This window comes from Ictidomys tridecemlineatus, chromosome 3 (genome assembly GCF_052094955.1).
Source record: "Ictidomys tridecemlineatus isolate mIctTri1 chromosome 3, mIctTri1.hap1, whole genome shotgun sequence".
Classification (NCBI taxonomy): domain Eukaryota; kingdom Metazoa; phylum Chordata; class Mammalia; order Rodentia; family Sciuridae; genus Ictidomys; species Ictidomys tridecemlineatus.
In genome coordinates, this window is record NC_135479.1 from 25,315,196 (window position 1) to 25,342,796 (window position 27,601).

Below are 27,601 nucleotides of genomic sequence, written 5' to 3' on the forward strand. Positions count from 1 at the left end.
TGTTGTGTTCTTCCAGGCAGGACCACCAGGGGCACTGCCTCCTTCCTGGTGTACATCCTCCAGGAAACCCTCCTGATGCCCCGACAGGGCCAGCCTCTCTACTCTGTTCTGGCTTTCAAATAGGTTTTGTACCCACAGTTATTGCAGGTGCTCTCAATGGTAAGGACAAGTACTGTTCCTCCTTTCCTAACCAGCTCTCAAAGGGCACACGCTCAGGGAACCTCTACAATCTTTGTTCTCCTTGTGCCTAGCACAGACCTGGGAGCCTGGGGAAAACAGTAAACAGATCCAGGGAGGAGTCAGTACTTGGTAAAATAGGAAAAAGGCCAACACCCTCCTACCCCCACCACCACTGAAGCAGGAGGCTCCTGTATAGAGCAGCACCTCAAGTTTGCTCCTTGATCTATTCCAGCACACAGAATGGGGCCCCACAGACCTCCTGAATAAATGAGCCATGAGTCCTTTTCAGAAAGGAGGGAGCCAGAATTCTTAGCCCAGCCCTGATTTCTGACCCCTCTTGGCCTTATCATTTCTGGTCTTAGGCCCTCTTGCCCTTCACAAAGAAGGCCTCTTCATCCCCTATCTTCCTTCCCCTGCTGCATGAAGACAGGGGCCCAAGATGGAGGAAGGTTTGGGGGATTTGTAGAGCCACTTCCTGACCACCCCCCCAACTAAGGAAGGAAGCTGAGGGATCCAGATCCCTCCCTACCAGCAACATCCCTACTTCAATTCCAAGGGAGAGGCCTGAAGGGAACACTCCAGCGGCCCAGCTCTTCTCTGACTTGTGTGCATGCACCGTGAAAAACATGACAGTCTGGGAACTGTCTCCTCCAAGAGATCTGCTGGCCTCCCCCAAGAGGTTGCTGCAAACAGAGAGGGGGAGGAGAGGGGAAAACACCACCACTCACCACCCAACAGCTGCTAAGGGGAAGCTCAGCAGGCAGTCTGAGCCAGATTGTGAGAGCAGACTGCCGGGTGTGACAGCTGTGTGGAGGGGGCCACTGGGGACTGAGCCTCCTAACTCTTCCTGCCCCCAGCTACCCACTGACCAGGACCTCTCTTAGGCTGTGCAACACGACCAGGGTGAGACAACCATCCTAACTTCCTTATCCTGATACTAGTGTCACAAGGGAGGACATCCAGAGATCCATTCCCACCATTCCTCCTTTAGGACAAGGGCAGACAGCATATCCTATAGGCCCATGGTGTAGGCTCTCGGGATGACACCGGCTCTGACAGTTTCTGGAAACCAAGCAGCTGGAATTATTCCACATGCGCCCCCCACCCCCTACATCAGCTCCTCTGAAATGGCTACAGGAGTGCTGAAAAGGGAGAAGGAAGCCCATGTCTCCCTCAGCCACCTGGACCCAGCAGACACACATGACCTCCCTTCCTAGGGTGCCAAAACCAAGCCTGAAAATGACTAGTTCTGTCAAAGCTGAGTCCCATACAAACCTGTCATCCCTTGAAAGGTGGCAGGGGCCACAGAAGAGGGATGACAACAGCTAAGGAGATGGTGCCCATCCCTTCCTCCAGGAAGACACTGTGCTCACAGAAGGGCGGTGAGAAGGAGAAAAAATAGCCATGTACAGCCTGACCTGGCTACTAACTAAACTCTTCTCAGACTCTTTATCTATCTTCCTTCTTCTGGGATGTGTGAGGGGTGGAAGGAGGACATGTGGGCCAGCACAGGATTTAGAGAGGATATGATAATGTGACCGCTGGCATCAGCTCCTCCCCACCTCTGCTCAGGAACACCACTGTTGTCTACTCTGGAGCTTCCTGCTAAGGCCTCGCTTGGTCTCAACACCACTCCATGGCCATAGATACCACCATCTCACCTTGCATCCCAGGGGTTCTGTGTCTTGCCCAGGCAAACCCATCTCCAGCTCCTTCTTCATACTCACCCCTTGGCCTCTAAGCCTGGTCTGCCCACTAAGAGGTCCACCTGACAGCCATTCCCAGTCTTGTTATCAGGGGGCCTGTCCTCACTCGTCTGCCTCGTACTAGGTGCTCCTCTGCTTCATGTCTCCCTGGGCACGTGGGCACAGTGTACATCATTCATGCATTCAATAGTTACTGAATGCATACAACGTGCCAGGTACTGTTCTAGGTGCTAGGGACACAACAGTGTACAAAACAACAAATATCTTGGACCCCTGAGTTTATATTCTAATTGAGGGCAGAGTTTAAAAAGTGATTTGTGCTAAAAAGAGAAATAAGGCAAACAAAATGGATAGGAACACTGGGCAGAGGGACAGGATTTGAAATGCCAGGGAGGTCCTCAGTGAATAGGTAACATCTAAATAAAAACAAGAAGAAGGTAAGGGAGCAAACCACGTGGGTATGTGAGATAGGAGTGACAGAGGGAAGAGCAAATGGAAAGACCCAGAGGCAGAGCAAGGCCAGTGTTTCAGAATCATTAGGTGGCCAGGGTGGTGGGAACAGAGTGAGGTAAGGGCAGAGTAACAGGAATAGAGGTCAGTGTGACAGGGTGGAAAATCTTCAGTGTCAAAGGGGGATTTTTATTTTCTATTTTAGGCTTTTCAAGATTTTGTAAGCATTCTCTAGTGCTTCCTGATCTCTAACAGTATTGGTTCTTCTAATTATAAAATGATGTATGTCCATTGTAGGATATCAAAAACTTTTGAGGCAAACCTAAGTGTATCTGGGGGGCTGGGGTTGTTGCTCAGTGGTAGAGCACCGATGAAAGACAAAGCCTATCACATGTGAAGCACTGGATTTTATCTTTAGCATCACATAAAAATAAATAAAATAAAGGAATTGTGTCCATCTACAACTAAAAATATTTTTTTAAAAAAGTAAGTGTCTCTGGTGTATTTTGGTGTCACCTCAGTGGGGTATGTAAGATCATAAAATGGTTTTATTTTTTCCAATATTTCCTCCAACCATATTCTGTTGAATCGCCCAGAATAACTGATGGAGGGAGAAAAAGAAAAAAAAATCCCAAAGATTTAGAAACCTACAAATGTTACCTTATATGGCAAAGTTTTTGCAAATGTGATTAAGTTAAGGATCTTGAGATGGGAGGATTATTCTGGAATCATCTGGGTGGGCCCTAAATGCTATTATAAGTATCCTTGTAAGAGGAGCAGAGGAAGACTCTACACACACAGAGGAGGACAAAGCGATAACCAGAGGAGAGATTGGCTACAAACCAAGGGATGCCAACAGCCACTGGAAGCTGGATGAGGCAAAGAACAGACTTTCCAAGAGCCTCCTCGGGGCGTGTGGCCTTGCCAACACTTGACCTTGGCCCACCAACACTGAATTTGGACTCTGGCCTCCAGAATTATGAGAGAATGAGTTTCTGTTGTCTTAAGCCACTAAATTTGAAGGGATTTGCAAAAGCAGTCCCAGAAACCTGGCATGAAGGTGCTCCTGCTTGAAGCTGTTGGCATGCTGGCATTGAGTATTATTAGGGCAGATGTATATGTAAGTGGGGCTTTAACCCCTCCAACAGAAGTGGGTGCATCAAAGCGGGGCTGGGGTTGTGGCTCAATGGTAGAGTGCTTGCCTGGTGCATGTGAGGCACTGGGTTCGATCCTCAACACCACATTAAAAATAAATAAATAAAATAAATATATTTTTTTAAAAAGTGAGGGCCAGGGGCTGCAAACAGAGCTAGTGTACACAAGGCCTTGAGTTCCATCCCCAGCACTGCAAAAAAATAAAGAGTGGGAATCATGGCCACTTATTTCCAGCACCCCTGAAAGGACAGGACTCTCTTCTTGTGGATGTCGCCACAGAAGTCTTGATCAAGATCTCCTTAGGGCATAGAAGAAAAGTCACTGTGAAAGGCAGCCACCCTTCAAAGAGGTAGCCATGCTACATGGCAGCACTCTGAGTACTCATTCTAGATGACCCTTTGGAAACAACCATAGCTTGAGCACAGAGACCAAAAAGTCATTTGTCCAGGGGACTCATGCACCGGAACAGACTTATTTCACAGCCTGGCCTGGGGCACAGCTGAGAGAGAAACAGGGCTGTTCACTAACCATGAGTGGCAGCGACAAGCTCTGCAGCTGGTGCTTAGATTGCACAAAACTGGATATGGTCAGACCAAAGCCTTGCCTAGAATTCTGAGGTGCCAGCATAACATGTGGGAGGATAACTGGGCCTGGGGATGGAGGACAGCTTCCCAAAGAGCTGCCTAATATAGCAAGAAGAAGGGGCAGGATGGAGCAGGAAACCCTCCACATAGGAATGCCTTTCTTGGCCTCCAACCTCACTAAGTTTCTACCAGGACTCCATGTCCAAATGCAGGGAGAATCCTGGCCTCACCATCTCCAAAGAGCCTGGTACCCGAGTAGGTTTATGTAGAGCTGGGCTGGGCTCTGGGAACAAAGCCCACTGTACCTATTGGAGATGCAGAAAAAACAATGGCTGGCCTGGAAGAGATGCTCAGGAACTAACTATGCAGTGAGCTGATACTCAGCAGGGACTCAAGTCCCTTTGGGCTCTGCCTAATCAAAAAGGCAGGAAAAGGTTCTGAGGGTGGCCCACTGGCCAGCACTGAGAACCCTGGCTGTAAGTGGCCAAGGCCACCATCTCTGGCCCTACCATGATTAGGCAGCCCTCAGATTTTTCCATCATGGCCCCATGTTCAAATATTTGCTGCTGTTGTCAAACCATATACTGAACAACTGGTCCTGGTCACCAATTTGGAAAACAGGCGCTGTGCCCAGGCCCCCACACCCACAAAGAAAAACATTTTTTAAAGGCCTGTAATGGTCACACTGAATTATGTGTCATCACTGAACACTGAAGCACTGGCCTGGGAAAATGGGAGGATGGCATGCAGGTAGGGAAAACACACAACAGGGAGTCCCCCTGCAAACCGCATGCTCACCTGCACCCTCAAGACATTCTATGAGGTTTTTCAAGGACTTAGGCTATGTTTTTTCCCAAAAGGAAGTCAGGGGTGACGAAAAAAGGAACATCATCAAAGCTTCCCTATCTCACCTGGAGAATGCAGAGGAAGTAGGGCTGCAGAGGAGTGGAATGGGGCAGGAGCAGGCAAGGTCCCGTCTGTGGGCAGGATGAGACCAGTAGGGGAACTTGTCTCAAACAGTCATCCCAGCTGTGGTGAGACCACTTCCTCCCTCCAGAAGAGTGCAAGAAGACTCAAATGTTTTGCACAGCAAGAAGGAAGAGGGGTGACCACAACCACTGGCATGTTCTGCCATTACTGGCCCTGGTCTAGACACAGTCACTAGAAGGGGCAATTCAAAGCACTTGGTGGCCACCTCTGTGTTACCAACTGACCTGGGGGAATATGGGCCAGAGAGGAAAACGTATTCAGACAAACCTGGAGAATTCTGAAAAAGTGCTTCCAGATACAAAGAAACTTCCTACAGACAAGGGTGATACCATATAAGAGGCTTCCTAGCCTTTTCTGGCCAGTCACTGTGCATCCAGCTCCTGCTGGGCCCATCTTCCTTGTACTCACTAGGCTGATCTCTGGGACACCTGGTCATTCCCTCCCCCATTATTCCTCCTGGCTCAAAACATGTTGCCTCTCCAAAGCACTTCCTCCCCAGTGATCACATTCACACCTCTTCCTCCTTCCTAAAAAAATCAATTTCCCAAATAAGATCCATCCATACTTCTCCCAGTCCTGTTGCCAAGTACTCGGGTAACCAGCTCCGCATGTCAGACTGTGAATTGCCTGAGGACAATCCTTTGTATCTGCCTAAGAGCTTAAAACAGCCAGGAAGTGAACACTGGCGCTGTTGGCAACACTGGAATAGACTCAAGAACTAGGAGCTTTTAACTCCATCTTCTGCCTTCCAAAGAGGCCTTGAGTACAGAGCAAGCCAGCTATCTAATGGCAGGAGTTCTGTCCTTGCTGCCTTGGTCTGAAAACTTGGTTGGAAAGTGCAGGGACCTTGTTCCCTTTAGGGGATTCAGAAGAAGAGGAGCTGCTTAGCCTTAAATATAACTATGGCTCCTCCTCCTAGGAATGCTAGGGCTGAAGTGGTCTCTAAACATACAATCTGGCACTGCCTCTGTGTTGGGGAAGTTTGGCAAGTAAGAGAGCAGCAGCAAGTACTGCCAGTTATGGTAGATAAAGCGGATAATAAACTTCTACACTGCTAGTGCTAAGAGAAAAGGGCAGGAAGTGGGAGTAGGGTTGGGCATAGCACTTCCTAGCTCAAAGTAATTGGGGGAAGTCTGGTATCCATCCATTTTTAACAGTTTAAAAAAGCTTTCTATGGGTTGGGGGATACTGAAGTTCAGTGGTAGGATGCTTGCCCAGCATGCCTGAGGCCCTGGGTTCCATCTCCAGCACTGCAAAATAAATAAATAATAAAGCTATCAAGGACTTTAGTAGTCTCGGTCTCTGTGTACCTACCAATAAAACCTCTCTTCATCTCCGACCGTTCTGGGTGATCTCCCTGTGCTCAGTAGGAAAGGAACATGCTATTGAAGGAGCTGTCAGGAGAACCTTAGGCTTTCAGAGTGCAATACTAGAATTGCAGAAGGTAGCTCATGCCAGGCCAGGGGCCTCAAGCAGGAATTTGAAGGGAGCCCAAAACCTAGAAGCAGAAAATTCCCAGAAGACCAGGAATGAAAATGGGCAGAGTGCATATTTTGGTTTGGATGCGTATGCTGATCAGAATTCTCCCAACTCTTGCCTGCAGCCACAATATTGACAGGTTGCTAAGAGTTCCTCGAGGGCTGGAGCCCATCCCAGGAAAAGAGGAAAGCTGTATGGCTGGGCCTTGCCAGACCCATGGAGGCGCATCGCTGACCTCTGTCTTGCTGTGGCAAGAAGCCCAGACTTGTTATATAAAAGATCTGGCCTACAGCTGGAGCCTGAGCAAAAACACACAGCCTGGAACCCACGCCTCTCCACCCAGCCAGGGAACATCTGAGGCCAACCCTTCTTGCACTGACAAAGAGAAAGTTATCTAAGGGGTAGGATGGTGACTTCCTAGAAGGCTGGCAGCAGGAAATGACAGAGGCAGAGATGGGTGGGCTACACAGAAACCTGCCATCTGGCAAAGCGGGAGCCATGGTGAGTCCATGTACTCATGTCCTGTTCCTCCAGCAAGCCTTCCCTGACTACATTATTTGGCCTGAGATTTCTCTAAAAAGAGAAAGGGACATGTGTTCCCAGGCCCATTAGGGAGGAGCATAACCTAGTTGGCTTGCCCTTGTCAAAGGTTAAAGGACATTGGGCTCCCAGGAAGTAGACCCACTTTCTGTGCTACCTAGAGTGTATTCTCTTCATCTTCTACCTGAAGCTCCAAGGAGGGCCATCAATTTTAACTTCTTTTGTTTTAAATTCTTATTGGTTCAAGGGAGTATCCCCAGAAGAATTCTCCTCCTCTAAACTTTGCTAGACATTTGGCCCCATCTCCGCCCTTGGCTGGCTGCTACTGGCCTTCATGGAACTGGAATCCAGGCTCAGAGAGGCCAAATCTTGTCTTCATTTCCTTATTCTCCATTCCAACATGCCAAGAACAGGACTGGGCATTCAAACATTCACTAGTGACATCTGAAAATGAATCTCATAAAAAATAAGTAAAAGAACCAACATGATGTGCTCAGGAGAGGATGTAGAGTGAGCTGCAAGGGTAGGTACGTTGGCATGTCACCTGGCCGTCAGGATGCCTACAAATAGGCAGAGCAGGCAACTTCACCTAACATGCAAAGAAAGAGCTGACTTGTCCAACAGCATCCAGAAGAGAGGGCTGACCTTGAGCCGAGTGTCCTTTCCTCCCTGCTTACACCTGTCAGGGAACATCCATTTGTTTTAAAGGTGAATTGCTTTAAACTGCATCAGAAGAGAGACTTGCTTCCTACCAACTCAACTGCTAAGAATGTTGAAGTCCTGAATCAGATTAAGAAATATTTTTGTATGAGATGATTTCTTGCTTAGGCTAATACGATTTTACTCAAAATTTGACAAACGGACTGGATGGTCTATGAGACCTCTTCCAAGCTTAGGGCTTTATTTATTTATTTATTTTTAATACTCTAGATGAGCACAATATCTTCATTTTATTTATTTATTTTTATGTGGTGCTGAGGATTGAACACAGGGCCTCGAATGTACTAGGTGAGTGCTCTACCGCTGAGCCACAACCCTAGCCCCGCTTTTTTTTTTTTTTTTTTTAGCACCAGAGATTGAACCAGAGGCACTTAACCACTACGCCACATCCCCAGCCCTTTTTAATTTTTATTTTGAGACAGGGTCTCACCAAGTTGCCAAGGTGGCCTCAAACTTGTGGTCCTTCTACCTCAACTTCCCAGGTAGTTAAGCTTAAGTTGTTGTTGTTATTGTTATTATTATTTTAGTTGTAGATGGACACAATACATTTTATTTATTTATTTTTATATGGTGTTGAGGATCAAACCCAGTACCTCACATGTGCTAGGCAAGTGCTCTACTGCTGAGCCACAATCCCAGCCCAAGCTTAGGATTCTTAATGAGAAGAATAAACATACTAAAGGAGAGGAACCTGGGCTCCACAGGACTCAAAATCCCAGTCTGGGCTACAGGCAAGGAATAACTCCATTATCTGAGAACTTTCCACTCCTAATTCTCCAGTGGGATTGATTCTGGCTCAGCATATTTTTTGGCCACTTCCTCTGGCTATCTGGGGAATGCAAACTCAATTGAATGTTGGCCTTAGTTTAATTTTAGCAAGGTAAATCTCATTTTTTAAAACCCAGTCTAAATTCCAAAGTCAACTGTTGATTACCCACATAAGTACTGAAAGTCAAACCGAAAACCCAGATTGACGTCTCCCTTCCACCAGTCAGATGGAATGCAAACTCATTTTCATGTAAGTTTACAAAAAAAAAACAAGCTGGTAAACAGCAGAAGATGAAAAGCTACTTACATGTATAACCAAAACCAAGGACAAATCATCTCATTGACTGAGAAGGGTATGAAACCAGAGGTCTCCTCAGCCAGCCCTCCCACCCCATCCTGATCCCATTAGGAGCGAGTTGCATTACCTGGGTGGCCTTGTCATTGGTACAGCAGGTGAAGGCCCCATCAGCATCTCGTGGCCACTGGCCCAGAAGGTAGGAGCTGAGGATGGTGTCCAGGGAGAAGGTACGTCGGACCTGGGGTGGCTGAGGCCTACACACTGACTTTTCTGGGGCCACCGAACATGGGACACTGGCTGGAAGAGAGCACAGCCCACACACCTTGTCATCAGCATTAAGGAAGGAGACATGGCAACCAGCCTTCTCTCTTCTAGGAAGCCTTGCCTGGTTGCCATGCCTTCACTTCCCTCCTAGAGGAATGTGAAGCAGCCTACAAAAGCACAGTCTGTCAAGGGGTTTCCTGACTTAACCGCCTAGGCTTTATCATTGGAAGCAATTTAGACATTTTGTTATGGACTTCAGAGTTCCTTTATACCTGTCCTCTGTCTTTTTCCTGTTCCTAATGCACATGAACCATGAACACAGTTTCCTGAAACTAGCAGTGTTTTCCATCATTAGAGGGAATTCTAAGTGTACAAAAACCAAGTTTTCTCCCATCTTTGGTGTCTGTTTCCCCTTCCTCCTCCAGCACACATTGCAGGGCTCCTGCACACTGCTCAAAGTCAGCTCAATTAACTGAAGGATTCTTCATACTCCCTTTAGAACAGTAAGCTCCAGGGAACCTAGTGACTGAAGAGGAAAATGACATAACTACTTTCAACTCTCTAGGACTGAGGAGTCCAGTTTAAGAAAATATCCAAGTCATTTGGTTCTCTCCTCTGTCTCAATAGGATAAAATGAGCAATTATAAATCCATTTATTTTAATCTACCTTGGTTAAAGATTTCTGGGAGAGGGCAAAAGTTGAAACTGTTGATAAAATGCAAGGGTTCTGGAATCATCTGGAAGTTTCAATGGTCTGAACTGACCCTGTTTTCCATGGCCACATTAAAAACACTCCACTATCTTAAGATCTATAAAGACTCTCTCCTTTAAACAGAATAAAATGCTTTTACATCTGTAGTAATCCCTTGATAATTTATGTGTATATTAAGCACAGCAAAAAGAACTAGGAACTGTAGGTATAAATAGACTTGAAGAGTTTTATATTAAAAAGACACTAAAAAGTTGGCAATTCCTCAAAATGCTAAACATAGAATACCCTTATGATCCAGCAATTCTGCCTGTAGGTACATACACCCCCCTCCCCCCAAAATAAAAGCAGGGCTTGAAAAGGTGTCTGTGTACCCATGATCACAGCATCACGAATCACAAGAGCCAAACAACAGATGCAGCCTATGCTACAACACAGATGATGGCAGGTGAAATGAGCCAGACATACAGGCAGAAATCATGAGTCCATTTATTCAAGGTGCCTAGAAACCAATTCACAGGGACAGAAAGGAGAATAGAGGTTACCAGGGATTTAGGAGGAGGGAGAATGGGAGTTTTTTAATGGATATGAAGTTTCTGTTTGGGATGATAAAAAAAAGTTCTGCAATTGGCAGTGGTGGCCAGGCCCACAGTCCTAGCTGCCCCAGAGGTGGAGATGGGAGAATCACTGGAGCCCAGGATTTCAAGACCAGCCTGGGCAACAAAAGGAGACCCCACATCAACAAACAAAACTAAACCCCCAAAAGTTCTTGAAATGCACAGTAGTTATGGTTACACAACCGTGTCAATGTATGGCAAATTTTATATTATTTATATTTTTACCACAACAAAAAAGACATAGCATCACCTTCTCCAAATTCATTTAAGTAGGTATTTATGAAAATCTTGACATATTTGTAATCAATATAAAAGGTACTACATTTTGTTCTATCCCATTCCACTCTTTTTACAACTCCATTTCCAAGTATCAACAATCTACATATTTGTCATTTTTAAAGACTATATGTGATTTATATATCACCAGGTTGACGTATGGTAATTTGCTCAGCCATTCCCACATTAGTGAACATTTGTGGAATTCCCCTCCAATTTGGATATATTATCAATGTGATTGTAAAGCCAACTTTCACTCTCAATTTTTATCTATTCCCTGGCATATTTCTAGATCATCTCCCTCAACCGTCATACAATATGTGCTCAGTTAAAAGAATTTATAGGGCTAGGGATGTGGCTCAAGTGGTAGCGTGCTCGCCTGGCATGTGCAGGGGCGCTGGGTTCGATCATCAATACCACATAAAAAAATAAAATAAAATAAAGATGTTGTTTGTATCCACCAAAAACTAAAAAATAAATATTAAAAAAATTTTCTCTCTCTTTAAAAAAAAAGAATTTATAAATGACTTCTAAATACAAAGGCAATAAGTATGAATTGTGAAAGTGTCAGGAAACATATAAACAAAAAGAACAAATCTCAACACCCAGAGATAACCACTGTCACCACTGTGAGATATTTATCCTTGTACTCCTTACCTTCTGTGTGTGTGCACGCATGTGTGTATGCTTTAGAATAAAAAAATGGTATCATACTGTATATACTATTTCACTACTTTCACTTTATATCATCAACTTTAAGTGAATACATACTGACTACAACATATCATTTTAAATGATGTTAACATTTCCATGTTAAAACCCTTCACAAACTGTTTCAAAGATGGAAGTCAAAAGCTTCTTGTTCTGGTCTCACTACCTCTTTACATCTCACTCCTTTCTAGGTCTTGGACCAAGTACATTACACACCACTTCCCACCACTGTCAGGGCCCTCCCTCCTGAGGTTTTGCCCAACGTTTAAATATGAGCCACCTGCCAGGGCCTGCCTAACTGCTTCCACCTCCAGTGCGCCTTCCGGATCATGGGAATCCCCTGCAAGGAGAGTCTCAGGACATTCTGAGTTTCCTCAGTATACTTTGTACTCTTTCAGTACTTATCATTCTTTCTCTTGGGTTGCAGGTATCTGTGACTCCTAGATAATAAACAACCTGTGGCCAGAGGACTGGCTTTGATTCATGTTTATATCCCCCACAGTGTCTACAGCATAGGGCCAGCAATTGGTAGGTACTCAAGAATTTGAATAAAATTGAACAATTGAGCCAGGCACAGCGGCACATGCCTGTAATCCCAGTGGCTTGGGAGACTGAGGCATAAGGATCGAGAGTTCAAAGCCAGTCTCAGCAATGGCAAGGTGCTAAGCAACTCAGTGAGACCCTGTCTCTAAATAAAATACAAAATAGGGCTGGGGATATAGCTCAGTGGTTAAGTACCCCTGGGTTCAATCCTTGGTACCCCCCCTCTCCAAAAACTTGAACAATTGATACTAGTAGGGATACTAATTAATACCATAGATCCTGAGTTTGCCTGTCATACACATCCAAACCCAGCCCAAACCCAGACCCCATGAGCTACTTGACTTTCTCTCTCAAGTCTGGAAGACCCAAACTCTTTCTTGCCTTCCCTGAAATCTCATAGCCCAGTAAGTTAGTGACAGGTCTGCTGGTTCAAGCCCCAACTTTACCTCCTATACAGCATTTCAACTATTCATTTTCCTGGGCTGGCAATCCGAATATTTCTGGGAGCTTCTGGCCCACATCAGCAGCTGGCTCACAACTGAAATGCTGTCCTGTGGGCCTCCAAAAGCACCTACAAGAGCCCAGTGATGAGGGAGGGCCTCTGGAAAGCAGATATGCAAAATTACATGACAAATAACCAAAGAGGCAGGTAGGAGGTAGGCGAGTGAGTAAATAAGATGAAGGATAGAATGTTCTGATCCAGAGGCCAAAAGGAAGGGGACTATGACTCCAGAGCTGAAAGACAGGAATGGGGGAAAGCTCTTGAAGCTACCTGTCCCATCCTCTCAAATGAGTCCCTGCAAGAATCTCCTTTAGGTGTTTATTTTTTTTTTCCATAATTAAAAATATAAAGTACTATCTCGTGTTCATATGGTACTCTTAAGCTTTGCCCCATCCACAAAAAGTCCTTTGTGTGATATAATCTTTTATTCTCCTGTCAGTTCTAGAAGTGGCTGAGGAGAGGCTGATAAGGAAGACAGGCACAGAGCAGCTCAGATGGGACTCTACCACCCAAGGAGTCGCAGAAACCGAGATTTAAATCCAAGCCTCCTTCCTATAAAGTCAGTGCTCTCTCATCTGTTCCCAAATCTCACATCCTCTAGCATTGGGAACCTGCTGGGACACCCGCCTGGATACCTGGATGCTGGATTGCATTTTTCTTTTTAGCTTCTGTTCAGGAATGGAAAACAAAGAGGAGATGGCAGGCCTGACTTGGGGTTTTCTGGTGACCTGTTTTTATTTTTTATTTTGTGTATTTGATTGTTTCTTGAAGAAGTCTTTAAAACCTAGTATAAAGGATTCTATCTCCTTGGGACAATTTTAACGACACTCATTTTGCATGAATTCTCATCACCCTCATGTTCCACCCCATTCCATGAATTTTTGTTGGGGTCCAACCTCAAGAACAATAATCATAGTGGTACTTTGCCCCAGTACTGGCTGGGCTAGGATAGGGTGCACCCAGAATCCTGGAATTTGGTGTGAGAATCCAACCACCCATTTTGCTCAATTCCTCATTTTTTCCAACCAAAGTTATCTGCAACGATTCTGCAGACTTCAGGGGTCCTGACTTGCTCCTCCATATAAAAAACTTACACAAATAGTAAAAAGAAAGAAAGAAAAAAAAACGAAAGAAAAGAAAAAGGAAGGAAGGAAGATAGGAGAGAAAGAAATGAGAGAACAAGTACTGCCTCACTCTCCATCGCAGACCTGCAAAGCTCTCACTGTATCTGGCCCAATTGGAAGCCTTGCCTCAGTTTCTCTTCCTTAAATGAGGAGTCAGCTAGACCTCAGCCACACCCAAGCACAGTACCCTGGCTCCACTCCAGGCTGGCCACAAGACAGAATTTCTACTGTCTCAGAACCCTCAGCACGGCTCCATTGTCCCTCCCAAATCCCCAAATTCTTGGCATGTCCAGCCCCTTAGAGGAGGGTAAAATGCCATGTTTCTTATGTGCCTAGGAAACAGAGGGGGCACTTTTAAAAAGATTAGATTTTGATAGGGAAAAATAATCTACTCCTTCTTTTATAAACCTCCACATGATTTGATAAGCACCAGCTTCTTTGGACAACAAAACTAATTAAGAGCTAAACCAAGATGTCAATTTCCCCCAAATGGAATATAAATCAAAGCCCAAATCAGGCACTGGTGTGTTCCCATGCCTTCCTTAAAGGGACTACAGGCTGACAAGGGCAATGTGGTCCCTTGATATCTGGCAGGGGCTGAGATGCGAGCAACACAGGTCTGACTGCAGCTCTGTCCTCACAAGGATACAAATGCAGTCAATATGACCTACTTCACCAGGCCTGCTCTCCCTCCACAAACAGGGTCCCCAGCTGGCCTGCGTTACCCCTTAGGGATGCTGGGAAGAAAAGCAGAGATGAAAATATCATGAGTGAGTCAAGAAAAAGGAGACTACCCAGAAAAAACGTGACCAAGTTGTAGCCACCATGTCCATAGGCCTGTGCTCTCCTGCTCCCTGGAAAGATGTGTGCATGTCTTTTGTGTCAAAGCTCTTTCCTTTAGTAGTGACAATCTAACAAAGTCATGGATGCCACCTGAGATAAATGGTGACAGGGTGGGAAATAACACAGCTCGCAGATTTGGGCATCATCAGCTGCAGGTCAACACTTAAGTTCTGCTGCACAATGAGACTGACCTCAATTGCAAACAGCCCCCTAGGAATCTCATGAGTGTAAATGCAACAGGGGTTCTTGGGCTAATCATTCATGGGCATACCGGAAAGATCTGGGCAGTGGGTCCTGCCCTGCGCTTACGTGATTGTGACCAAAGGAAGCATTGGAAAGTCACAACGGCTGCTTGTGGTTGGAAGATGAATTAGTTTCATTTCTGAAATGCACCCTCTCAGATTTGGGAAATGGCCATAATTGGCTCTGGTATCAGAGAAGTCTGTATCATGACAGGTCATGACAAAGCAGCAGGAGCTGGGGCATTGGCTGAGTGGCTGCGGGAGGGTGGAGTGTCCTGTTTACAGCACTGTGGGGTATTATCGGCCCATCGCATGCAGCAGCCTCCCCAGCCCAACCACCTGGTGAAGCACCCTGGCACCAGGCCAGGCCATTTCGCCATGTAGCTGAGCAGTGGCGGATGTGTTGGTTCTTGGGCAACAGCAAATGGAAAAAACAAAACACAACAGCACATGCTGGAGATAAGAAGCCTTAGGTGCTATCTTCCAGAACCACTTGGCCCTGTCTCCCAACTGCTATAGGTGTATGGCTTTAGGGAGAGGGGCTGTCTGTGGTGGGGATTAGAGGTCAGGTGTCTGCCTGTGGGGGTCAGCCAACAGGGCAGACAGCACACAAGGCAGACAAGATACTGAACCAACAGCGGAAGAGGGCCCGGCACACCACAGCACCCAACACATTCCTTGAAGAAGCACGTTGAGTACCCACTACATCAGCTCTGTGATAAACACTGGTGATGCTAAAGGAGCAAGACAAGAAGCTGCAGTCAAGGTCAAAGTGGGGAAGTAATGCAACTTATCCCTAAGTGCCAGCTACCACCAGGCACGATCCTTGAGAAGAACCACACCCATTTGTCTCTGCTGCTCCCAATACCCCTTGCTGGAAATCAGTTCCATCCTGACCATACCAGCACATCCCTATCAGAGGAACCTGATGGAGAAGGGTAACAGCTCTTAGAAGAAAGGCAGGAATGGATTCAGGAGGAGGAGGAAGAAAGCAGATGATGCAGGGAGTGAGGTGCTTCTGGCTGCTCTGCTTAGCTTGGGCAAAGAGACTCTTACAAGGTGAAATCAACCCCTGAACGATAGGTTCTAACTGGGCATCTACGGGGACTGTTCTCTGTAGAAGGGGCAATGTGGAAGAGAGAAGCCTGGGGCATAAAGACAAGGCTACCATCTACTCCTCCATCAGCATGAGGTCTAGTCATCCCAGAATACCCAAGGAGGACTGCAGAAGGAAGAGACAGCCAATGAGATCTTGCGCAGGGCAAAAACTCAACAACTAGCTGGTTCAACAAACAAACTATGAGTCATTTTCTCGTTCTTCGTGCTTCAGTACTAGCACTAGCCTTCTCACACATAACCCTACCTTTTTTTTCTTTTTGCAGTGCTGGGGATCGAACCCAGCCTTGTACATGCTAGGCAAGCACTCTACCACTGCATTACATCCTCAGCCCTCACTTCCCCCTTTAAAAAGCAAATAAATAACTCTTAATCATAACAGAAGCTGCACAAATTACAGGAAATAAGAAAATGCAGATGAGCAAGAAATAAAAAATAAAAAACTATCCAACCACCATCTATAGATCACCATGGTGCACATTTGTCCTGACCTTTCTTTGTGCACATAGGTATGCATATACATTTTCAATAAAAAGAGGTCATGTTATAATTTTCTACCACCGTTTTTTTTTGTTTGTTTGTTTGTTTGTTTCTTTGTCAATAATCTTCACTTAGAGAGGTGAAGCAGGCAGGGCCAGGGTAGTATGGCTAGACATTAAGGGAACAGGTTCTCCCCTGTTCTGTTCCTTGTGATGTTGCCCTTTTGTTGGGGAGAATTATTATTCTTGAAAGGAACAAAGACAAATAGGGATTCAGAATTTCCAAACATTTCCCCAGGAACAGATTTGAAGTACTAGGGGAAGTTCTTCTAACCAGCCTCATAGGCATTACTTTTCTGTTTCAGTACATGTACTGGGATTAAACAGGGCAAGCCTCTCCCGAGTTCCCTGTGGTCCAGTGCTGCTTAACTGCTTAATTCAGGAACGTGTGGGTTTGGGAGGGAGGTTGTGATGAAACGGAAATCCCCAATATGACTATAAAAGAGTCAGAAAGCCCTCTATGGAAAGCCCTTGAAGACCCCATTCATCCCAGCTGGGGAAATTAAACCTGGAGCTTTGAACACCTTCTTCAACATCAAGTTACAGCTAACTTCAACCTCATCAGGGAGAAGAAACTAGATTCAAAAGAAAGGCAAAACAGGAGTAACATCGTTTCCCTTATTAAGAAGGCTTATTACCCAAAATAAGAGTGATGGTGTTTGTGTATACATGAACTTCTCAACCAGGCCCTCCATCAATCACGGACTCCATATTTAAGTCTACAGATCAAGCGAGAGCCAATGAAAGCATTTCTGGCTGCAAGTCTGACTTCCCAAGCTGGAGGCAGCTGGAGAGATGGGCCAAGAGAAACCCTTCTGGAGATGTTACTGTGGGAAAAAATAAGGAATACGCTAACTCTTTGTATCAGTAAGGAGGCAAAGGTTAGCGAGAGAGAGAGAGAGAGAGAGAGAGAGAGAGAGAGAGAGAGAGAGAGAGAGAGAGAGAGAGTATCTAGATAGCAGTCACTGACATTTGTTCAATTTTCAAGAAACTACAGTTACAAGAAAAGGAAGTGGTGTGAACTTTTCACCTTTTATCTAAATTCTCTAAAGAGGAGCTCTGTAGGATTTCAACATTCTCAAGACAAAACAGAACCGCCAGCAGTTACTGATTGGAGCAGTTCCTTTAGGGTCTACAGGGCCTTTGCAATTAACAAATTAACAGCACACAGTGGGCAGCCTAGTACCCTCCCTCTGAACAAATCCTTACCCCACTGCTAGTTGGGAGTGATAGATTTGGGGGTGGCCTATACACTCAAAGGATAGGTAGACACCGTTCATATCTTTACTTCTTATAGCAATCCGATTTCTATCAAGTAGAAAAGGAATCATAATGCCCAGTCTGCTCTTGTCTTTTAAGATAGTGAGGCACAGGAAGAACCAGAGATTGAGGAGGTTCACCCATGAGAGATCTTGCAAGACGACAACAGTGATTAAAACTGCATCCTGATTTCTGTTCTGAATATGTGCACCCCACACAGTCATGAAATCTACAGGGCGGGGCTTCCTAAGTGTTACACCCACCCTGTGGGGGTGAACTGATTTCTCCAAGGTCAAAGAGCAAAGTGAGGCCCTTTATTCCCCACACAGAAGACTTTTCAAAGTACATTTCCCAGTTTTGTATTTCACTGTCAGACTCAGCTACGTCACGACCTCCTGGCTGCCTTGGTTCAGGAACTGCTCCATGGACTAGAAGTTTGCATTCCCTTCCTTTGCTAGAAGTGAGGATGTTTGTTCCTGGGTCTGGGGAACACTGTTTTATCTACTAGGCATGTTAGGTCAGCCAAGGAAGGAAGAAGACAATTAAAAAAAATACGAGGGGGCTGGGGATGTGGCTCAAGCGGTAGCGCGCTCGCCTAGCTTGCGTGCAGCCCGGGTTCGATCCTCAGCAGCACCACATACCAACAAAGATGTTGTGTCCGCCGAGAACTAAGAAAAAATAAATAAATGTTAAAATTCTCTCTCTCTGTCCCCCTCTCTCTCTCACTCTCTCTTTAAAAAAAAAAAAAAAAAAAAAAAAAGAGTAGCAAAAAAAAATACGAGGGATTCCTTTTCTAGTGAGGAAGGTAGAAAGTGAGTTAAAAAAAAAAAAAGGAAATCATACAGATAACTTTCAAATAATCAAAATAATTTTTGCTTTGTGAACAAACCATGACTTACTTCTAGCCTCATCCAACCTGCCTTCTCTCTGACTTCCAGCAAACTGCCAGACAGACAGCAATATGTTTAATTAAGTAGTAGTCAATTTAATGTTAGCCTAAAATGCCTATAATTGTTGATAAAATTTTGATGACAGCATTTTGTTGCCTTCCTCAATGATTTCAAAAGTCAAAAGAAAAAAAATGTTGGTATTCCTTATTTGAATTGCTCACGTCAATACCCATGTTCATTAGTGTTAATTCAGAACTGGCTTTGTGCAGCTCCCAAGGTAATATCTCAATCAGGAAGTCAACAGATGCCAGAATCACTGGGTGAAAGATTGAGGGGAACAGAATATTTATATAATATCAAAGGACCACCCCCTAATCCACATGATAGAGAATAATGTGCTTTTGCCATGGGAGGTTGGTCACCACCTCTCATTAACAAATTGAGCATGGTGAGGCTAGGAATGCAGCTCAGTGGCAGAGCCTGTGCTTAGCAGGTACAAGACCTTGGGTTCAATCTCTAGCACCAAACAAACAAAAACACAAAAACCACACACACACACATAAATTTAGCAAGACTACTTATGGACATTATGTCATTATATACCTCCTAAATATTAGTAAGTGCACAACTTTACCCATGAAATGTCCTTGTTAGGAGTTTAACCTAAATCACTAAGGTCTCAGACCTAACTTCCCATTTATAGGAAACACAGGGGATAGAGGAACAAGATAAATGCCATCATGAAGAAACAGAAAAATGGAGAGTGTGAACACCTGGAATACTACTTTTTAAAATGTCAGTCATAAAAAACAATGTTGGTCAGGGGGTAATTATAGATTTTTTTTTTTTTCGTACTGGGGATTGACTTAGGGGTGCTTCACCACTAAGCACATCCCAGGTCCCTTTTATTTATTTTTATTTTGAGACAGGGTTTCAATACATTGTTGAGGGTCTTGCTATTTTGCTTAGGTAAACCTCAAACTTGTGATTCTCCTCCCTCAGCCTCCTGAGTTGCTGGGATTATAGGCATGTGCCATTGTGTCCAGCTAGATTAAAGACTTTTTAAATGAGATAGATCTTAACTGGGTTCTAGATCACAAAGCCACTAAAGTGGAAGTGTGAAAACAAACTCTATGTTATATGATATGAATCATAGTTAATCTCCTTAGACATAATAATATTATTATGATTATGTAGAGGAATGCCCTTACTCCTAGAATATGCTACTGAAGAGTAAAATGTCATGATATTTGCAACTTACTCTCAGAAAGTTCACCCAAAAGAGTGTATATGGATGCACATATATGGATATGTCTACTACAAGCACAGGAGAGAAGACAGGTAAAAACTGTGGCAGAAAGTTACCAATAAATCTAGATGAAGAATAAATAGTTTGAAAAATCTCCAAAATAAAGTCCTGAGGGAAAAAAACAAAAAACTGGCTTAACAAGATAGAAATTCAATTCACTCTGCAGCAAAACCTACAATCTTTAGCATCCCAATCTTGGCAGGTTGTAGCCAAATTCAATGGTCACTGCTCTGGATGTCTAATTGGGGAAAAAAGAAGATGAACAAGAAGAAATAAAACCATGAAGGAAACAATCTGAGGCAAGGAATGAAAACTCACAAGAAGATGCAAGTCCAATCAAGCTAGAATAAAGATACTAAATGAAGGGAGGCATCAAACTAAATTAAGAAGGGCCATGTCATCCCAAGGACAAAACTAAGACTTCAGGCAGAATTAAGGGGTTCCTAGGAGTCCAGAAACATGGATGGAGTTGGATACAACCTCAGATAGAGCCAGTCAAGTGACCCATATGCATCCATTTGTCTTTACTGCCCTTCAAAAGGAAACTTGCAAGACTGAGAAAGACACCGAGAGAGAGGGGTAAAAATGGCTAGAGAGACGGTAGCTAGACCCCAGGAGGAAGGTAAAATGAATTAAAATTTATCAATAGCCTTCTGTGTTTGTGAAAAATGAACCATAAAAAGGTTTTAGCTGGAACAGGTGAGATTCTGGCTAAACAAAGAAAGAACTTGCTCATGAAAACTGAATGAGGGAGATTTAGAGTCTGCTCCTGAAAAGCATCAGGAAGAGATAAAATAAAAGTCCTCGGCTGTCTCAACATTCACCCAATGAAGCCAGGAGGTCACACTAGATAAGCCTGAGCCTCCTCTAATGTTACAATTCCCTAACTATTAAAGGATAAGTAAAGATGGCTACTGACCAATGCAGCTAAAGAGAAATCTCAGAGCTCATGCTATTCCAGGGACAAGTTAAGAAAAAAAAAAAAAAAGGCACGAAGTTAAAGGAAGGCTTGCCTTACCTAGGGCTGCTCCATCAGCTGTGTTATGAACTACCAGATGATCTCTCCGAGCTCCTCCCCTGAGCAGGAGAATATAAATAGTGCTCAATTTACGTGTGGCTAGCCACAAGCAGAAGATTTGGTCATGTGACTCGTCAAGTTAGGAGTTAACCACCAAGCAGGCCTCAGAGCTCGGAGGGCAGGTTGGCCAGCTTGCTACCCAGCACTGGCTTGGACTATCAGGATCCTCTGCTCTTATCCTTGACTCTGATTTGATCTGCTCTGGGCTTGTGGGGGGAAGGGATACATAAGGTTCAATAGATGCCTCAGGACCAGAAAGGTCACAAAGCCTGCTCTGCCTTTAGGGTCTAAGATCCTATTAGGGTTACTCTCCTCAACCATCACATCCTTGAAAACCTGTATGAACCATCTTGTTCACTTTCACTGCTCTGAGTATCTACAGCCTCACTCAAGTTCTGCTCTACATCTCCAGCTATAAAGAGGAGAAGAGATCACCATATCCCACGGGGCGATTCCCTCCCCAGGCCCTGACCTTCAGAAACTGACCTTAAATCAGTGGCAAATTCTCATGCTATGCCCTAGCTGTGGAAAAACCCCAAAGTGTGCTGGGCAACATTCCAGGACAGCCCCTGCTCTGAAGCCCTGGTCTTGCAGTTGTTCAGATTTCCTAAGAGAGGCACAAAGGTTATGCGGTGCCTCCAGGGTAAACTAGTTTGAAAAACAAGATTAGGTGGCCCCTCCGGAAAGAATCTTGAAGGTATTACATTAGAAAGATTTTTTTTTTCCTACCCAACAGATGCCTGACTTCTGATGACTTCAACAGAGGGTCCCAACCTGGGTTACCTCCCCACATGCTCTTCCAGAGGCAGAGAAGGCACTGGAAGATAGTTATGCCATCTTTCCCTGCATATGATAGGCTTTGGGTCTGATCTAAAATCAGGAGCTGCTTCATGATAATATCATCTTTTATAATTTAGGTAAAGAAATGACTTTTTTCTCCGGATGCAAAAGGGAGAATTGGATCCAGGGAAATAATACGGGATGTTAATTACCAATATGTCTGAGTTGGAGATATAACTCAGTGGTAGAACACTTGCTTAGCATGCAAAGGTCCTGCACTCAATTCCCAGCACTGCAAAAACAAAACAAAACCCAAAACAGAATGTCCAATCCAAGCCTCTTAAGAACTAGAACATAAAAGCTCAGTTGTCAGCTGAGTGTGGTGGCACACACACCTATAACACACACACCAGTAACTTGGGAGGCTGAAGAAGGGGGATCACAAGTTCAAGGCCAGCCTAAGAATCTTAGCTAACTTAAAATAAAAAAATAAAAAGGGTTGAGGATGTGGCTCAGTAGTAGAGCACCCCTGGGTTCAATTCCAGTACAAAAAAAAAAAAAAACCTAAACAAAAACTCACTTGTCACAGTCCTTTCACTTGCACAGCAGCTCCAACAGACATCTAAGCTTCAGACAACCTCACAGGAATTTGGGAGCAGCCTTTTGTCGCCCTCCTCCATCTCACCCTGATTCTGGTTGTCATCCACCTGGCACATACTCTGGGGTAGAACAGTCAGGGTTTAGAGAGAGGATGTCAAAGAATTGTAGGGGATAGTCTATATAACTTGACAACTGCCTGAGGACAAACAACCTGAATGTATCAGCTGGGGTGATAATAATAGCAAATTCTCACTGATAAACTTCATGTAACTGCCTGGGCCCTTGAAAACCATCCTGAGGACAACTTAACCACAGCTAGATTAATCAAGTCTAGGGAAGCAGCAGGTAAGAATTTCACATAAAGGATGCACACTAAGGGGCTGGGGTTGTAGTTCAGTGGTAGAGCACTTGCCTCGCATGCGTGAGGCACTGAGTTCAATTCTCAGCACCGCATATAAACAAATAAATAAATAAAGGTCCATTAATAAATAATAAAATATTTTTTAAAAATATGCTCACTAGGGCTGGGGATGTGGCTCAAGTGGTAGCACGCCCGTCTGGCATGCGCGCGGCCTGGGTTCGATCCTCAGCACCACATACAAACAAAGATATTGTGTCCGCTGATAACTAAAAAATAAATATTAAAAATCTCTCTCTCTCTCTCTCCCCCCTCACTCTCTTTAAAAAAAAAAAAAAAAAGGGCTGGGGATGTGGCTCAAGCGGTAGCACACTCGCCTGGCATGCGTGCGGCCCGGGTTCAATCCTCAGCACCACATACCAACAAAGATGTTGTGTCCACCGAGAACTAAAAAATAAATATTAAAAAATTATCTCTCTCTCTCTCACACTCTCTTAAAAAAAAAAAAGAGAAAAAAAAGTATGCTCACTAAACAATTTTCAGAAAGCCTTTTTTTTTTTTTCCCTGTTAAGAAGTAAGATAGGGAGCTGGGGTTGTGGCTCCAAGGTAGAGCGCTCACCTAGCACGCATGAGGCACTGAGTTCAATCCTCAGCGTGACATTAAAAAAAAATTAAAAAGTATTGTGTCAGGAGCTGGGGATATAGCTTAGTTGGTAGAGTGCTTGCCTTGCATGCACAAGGCCCTGGGTTCAATCCCCAATACCACCACCACAACAAAAAAAGTACTGTGTTTACCTACAACTAAAAAATATATATATTAAAAGAAAAAAGTAGTAGTAAGGTAGGGTCAGGTAGTGGGGTATACTTATAATCCCAGCTACTCAGGACCTGAGGCAGGAAGATCATAAATTCAAGGCCAAATAAGAAGAGCTGAGGGTGTAGCTCAGTGGTAGAACACTTGCCAAGCATTCATGAGGTCCTGGGTCTCATCTCTAGCACCACCAAAAAAAAAAAAAAAAAAATCCATGATTTAAGGGCCTTCAAGGAGCACAGATACCTAACGTGTGGTTGAACGTGAAAGAAGACACCATGCAGGGTCTAATTCCCTAACTCTGCCTGCCTAGCAATGATCCAGCTCCCCTTTGCCCCGCGATATAGGGAAGGTTCTCACTAAAAGTGAGCCATTCCTTATTGTACAAAGTCGTAGTTCCCATCCCATTTGGTAAGATACACAGCACTGAACCACACAAACATCCTCCCCTGAAGTCCATGACATTTACAAGGCAGTGGGTATACCAACTAATGGCAACATAGTGGAGGAAAGCTGCCTGGCTTAGGCCCATAACCTGGCATCGCTTTCTAAACCAAATTCACTGCTTCCCCACTTAGAACTCTACTGGGTAAATGTGAAGTGGTATTATATTACTCCATGGCTCTGGTGCAGAAGAGCCTTCCAATTTCATGTAATTCAAGAAATGAAGAGTTGAGGAAGATCACGGTGAGAATGTGTAACCTTAGAGTAAGGAGGCGGTTCTCCCTAAAGGTACCTGGACATCCTGAACATGCTCCGTATTTCAGCACACTGCTGCAACCCTGCTGACTCCGCTGCTGGGTCCACGTGTAGCAGGGGCTGGGCACTCACAGGGCAGCAGGCACCCCGTCAGCTGTCAGAATCTGATGCCAACCCTGTCCAGTGTGAGAGGTAAGGCCCAGCTGCAGTCTCCTGAGAGGTGGCCTACTACAAGGTCCACACCTGGACCCAAACCCTGCCTCTACCTCAATGTGCTTCGTGAACTCAGATGAGTCACCTAACTTCTCTGGGTGTCAGTTGGTCCGTCTGTTAAATGGGGAAGAATAAGAGATGTTATAAGGATGTAGAAGAAAACTTCCATTCTAAAGATCTTCTGATAGTCAAATCAGCCTAGCACAGTCATTTGTTAAACATTTTATTTGGAAATCATTTCAAATTTATAGATGCAAAGATAAGAATAGCAGACACAGCACCCATACAATCTTTACCTAGATTTGCCTATCAACATTTGCTCCATTTGTTTTACTGCTGGCTTTCTTTCACATGCACTTTTCTCTACACATGTGCTCACACACACATTCATGCCTGTCACCACTCATTCACACACAAACACACACACACAAGCACTGTCCTTCCTGGGTTTTTGTGTGGTGTTCCTTTTAAAAAAAAAAAAATGGGAGCTATCAGAGGGTGGGAGGTCGGAGCTGAAGAGACAGCACTGGAGGCATCGCTGCTTGGTGATGGTTCCACAGTTCTGCTCCCACCCCCCCACCCCCCGCAATGCACACAGCAAGCACTCAAGTATTTTGTAGTAGAGGCGAACTAGTACATGGAAGGGGACCAAAAGAGGTCAAAAAAGTTAAATAAGGTTGTTGGTTACTCTTTTTTTTTTTTTTAACAACAAAATCCACAAAAAAAAAAAAATACAACAAAGCAATTTATATGAACCATGGAAAAATCTTTATTATATATACAGAAATGGTTTTGTAATATTTATTATCTTATGAGGCTGGAAAGTAACAGGGAAAGAAAAACTCCACACAAGCATGTGGGTATTAGAACATTAAAGTCTATACAAAATCTGGTTTGGAGAATTAGAGTTGCCCATAACCCTTTAGGGAGGGTTAGATACCTCTAAGAAGCAGGCCAGGCAATTCTCCCTAATGCCAAGTCCCCAGCCAGAGGTTTCTCCCAGAGTTCCGTCCCTGTTGTCACCCTCACTGGGCTATATTGCGTATACATCACCTACTCCCAGCTAACCTTAAGTGAGGAGAGGGAGACATGCTCAGGCATGTCAGACGTTCCCCCAGGCTCCCTAACCACCAAAGGGGAGTGGGTACACCAGGGATTCCCTTACATGGCACATTGCCACACACTTGCACCTATATCCCACCATGAGAATGTACCACCCACATTTTTCCCAGATGCTCTTTTGGTTTCAGATTGTCACACATTAGAGAGATAGCCTCTCCTACTAGCTCCATCTCAGCATATCCCCCTGACAAGTTCCCAGCTCTGTAACCATGATCATGACCCCACAGAGGCAGGACACCCCATCTGCCTCTGGTGCCCTCTTTACGGTAGTGGCACATTCCACGTGGAAATTGCATCCTCAAACCAACTAGAAACCCTCAAAAGCCACACCACATCACATATGTAGTTATGCAGTCACCATCACCTTCCAATTATCTACATCTGTCTATACCTCACAGGGAAAGGAGGAATGTGGAAAGCCGGAGGGTGGATGGTCACTCTGGGGTGCTTTAGAAACAGACAACTTTGAAGCCCAATTTCCAATTCTTTTTTGGGTTGTCTAACAAATCAGTCTTTGCTCCTGGAATACAGGAAAACAATCAGCAGGGAAACAAAGGCTGGAGAAGTGCCAGGCAGGCAGCGGGATGCCCAATTGGAGTGAAATTTACAACAGATTCCCCATACATATGTGGGAAGAGCCCTTTGCTTAATAAAGCAAAAGGATTTTATCAGTCACATGGTCTTGGGCTTCAGTTTCCTTATCTGCAACAAGGACTCATTACCTGTATCAATAGGACAGTTGTGAGGATAAATGATAAAATATCTGAGTGCTGATTTTTAAGTACCAAGAATGAAACACATGGAATACACTGTCAAAACTAAAGCTATCTACCCTGCATTCAATCCCCAGTACTGCAAGGAAAAAAAAAAAAAAAAAAAAAAACCTAAAACTATCCATAGTCTGAAGAATATAGGTAAATTTTAGGGCCTTCCAGAGTTGGGATTCACAGACTCCTACAGAAGGAGCCATTTTAGTTTTCTGCTGTGAACACAAAAGTACCCAGGATCAAGGTTCCACTGAGAAACCATCCAGGTGCTGCTTTCGGCTTTAAGATGTGTACATCCCTCTGTGGATGTAGTTCCACTGCCCTCCCCTCCCCACTCTCTCAATCCAGACTAGGCAATATTTACTGTGAAAGCCCTGGGTGGCATCCCCTCTATCATGCCACATGCTATCCACACCTGCCCCACCCCCAGTTTGTACGTCATATCTGATGGGCACGAGTCAGACAGACAATCCCCAAACGGGGGCTGTGCAGCAGGTTTCTGCCAGCCTGCAGCTGTGGGGCAGGGAATGCACGTGTTATCAGCAGTGGTTCTCTCAAAGCCTCAAAGCCGCGTGGGCGATCAAACAGGCATGGAGCACAAAAAACTCTTAAAAGGAAGGGAGTGTGGAGGAGGGAGGAGGAGGGAAGAGATGGGAAGAGAAGCTGCCTATCCTCATAATCGCATTTTATTCTTTTCAAGTTACATTCAGCTGGGCAAGTTTATAAAGTCATTTTGACTAATTCACCAGACCCATGGCTGGCAACCTCAAAGGCAAGGGAACACAGACTGGGAAGGACAGTTATTTGGGGAATGATAATGAGCACCTCTTTCATGCTTTTTCCTATAGGTGGGTGCGGACAGGGAAGAGAAACAGCAGTCTCTGGTATCATAGAATGATGCCTGGCTTGGGAGAAGGGGCTTCTGGTCTATTCACACTTCAGAAGCCATCCTAGGGCCCACAGGTCATTCTGCTCCCTGGCCTAGGAGGTCAAAGATTTCAATTTTGTTGTCCTGCTTTTCCTTACTATGTGGTATTGCACGTCTATTCTTAGTAGTGCTTGGTACAATATACTAGGAGTGAAAGGATATCCAGCATTTGTCTACAAAGCCCATCACCCATATCTACTTCTAAGGCTAAAGACAGGTGATCTGGCTTTTTAACAAAAGCATAACCAAACCCTACAAATTGGCTATTTCCAAAGATTAATGTGGTAACTGCCCAAACTCACCCTCTGGCTTTAAAATGTGTTGGGAAGAGAACCTACAACCCAACAACGACATCCATGGAAATGCCACGTCTTTGCCACCAGCTGGGCTTTAAGCCCGATGACTGAGATGAATAGGAGACCAGTGATTT

At 44.7% G+C, this 27,601-nt stretch overlaps 1 protein-coding gene across 3 annotated transcripts in view; it reads right to left on the reverse strand.

Annotated features, from left to right (window-relative positions):
• Fam117a (family with sequence similarity 117 member A) overlaps positions 1–27,601 on the reverse strand; it is a 63,509-nt gene that overhangs the window by 9,501 nt on the left and 26,407 nt on the right. For all 3 annotated transcript variants that reach the window (XM_040268907.2, XM_040268906.2, XM_005321689.3), the window contains exon 2: positions 8,998–9,167. In XM_040268907.2, the coding sequence (XP_040124841.1) occupies positions 8,998–9,167 (170 nt within the window). The remainder of the gene's footprint in view (positions 1–8,997; positions 9,168–27,601) is intronic.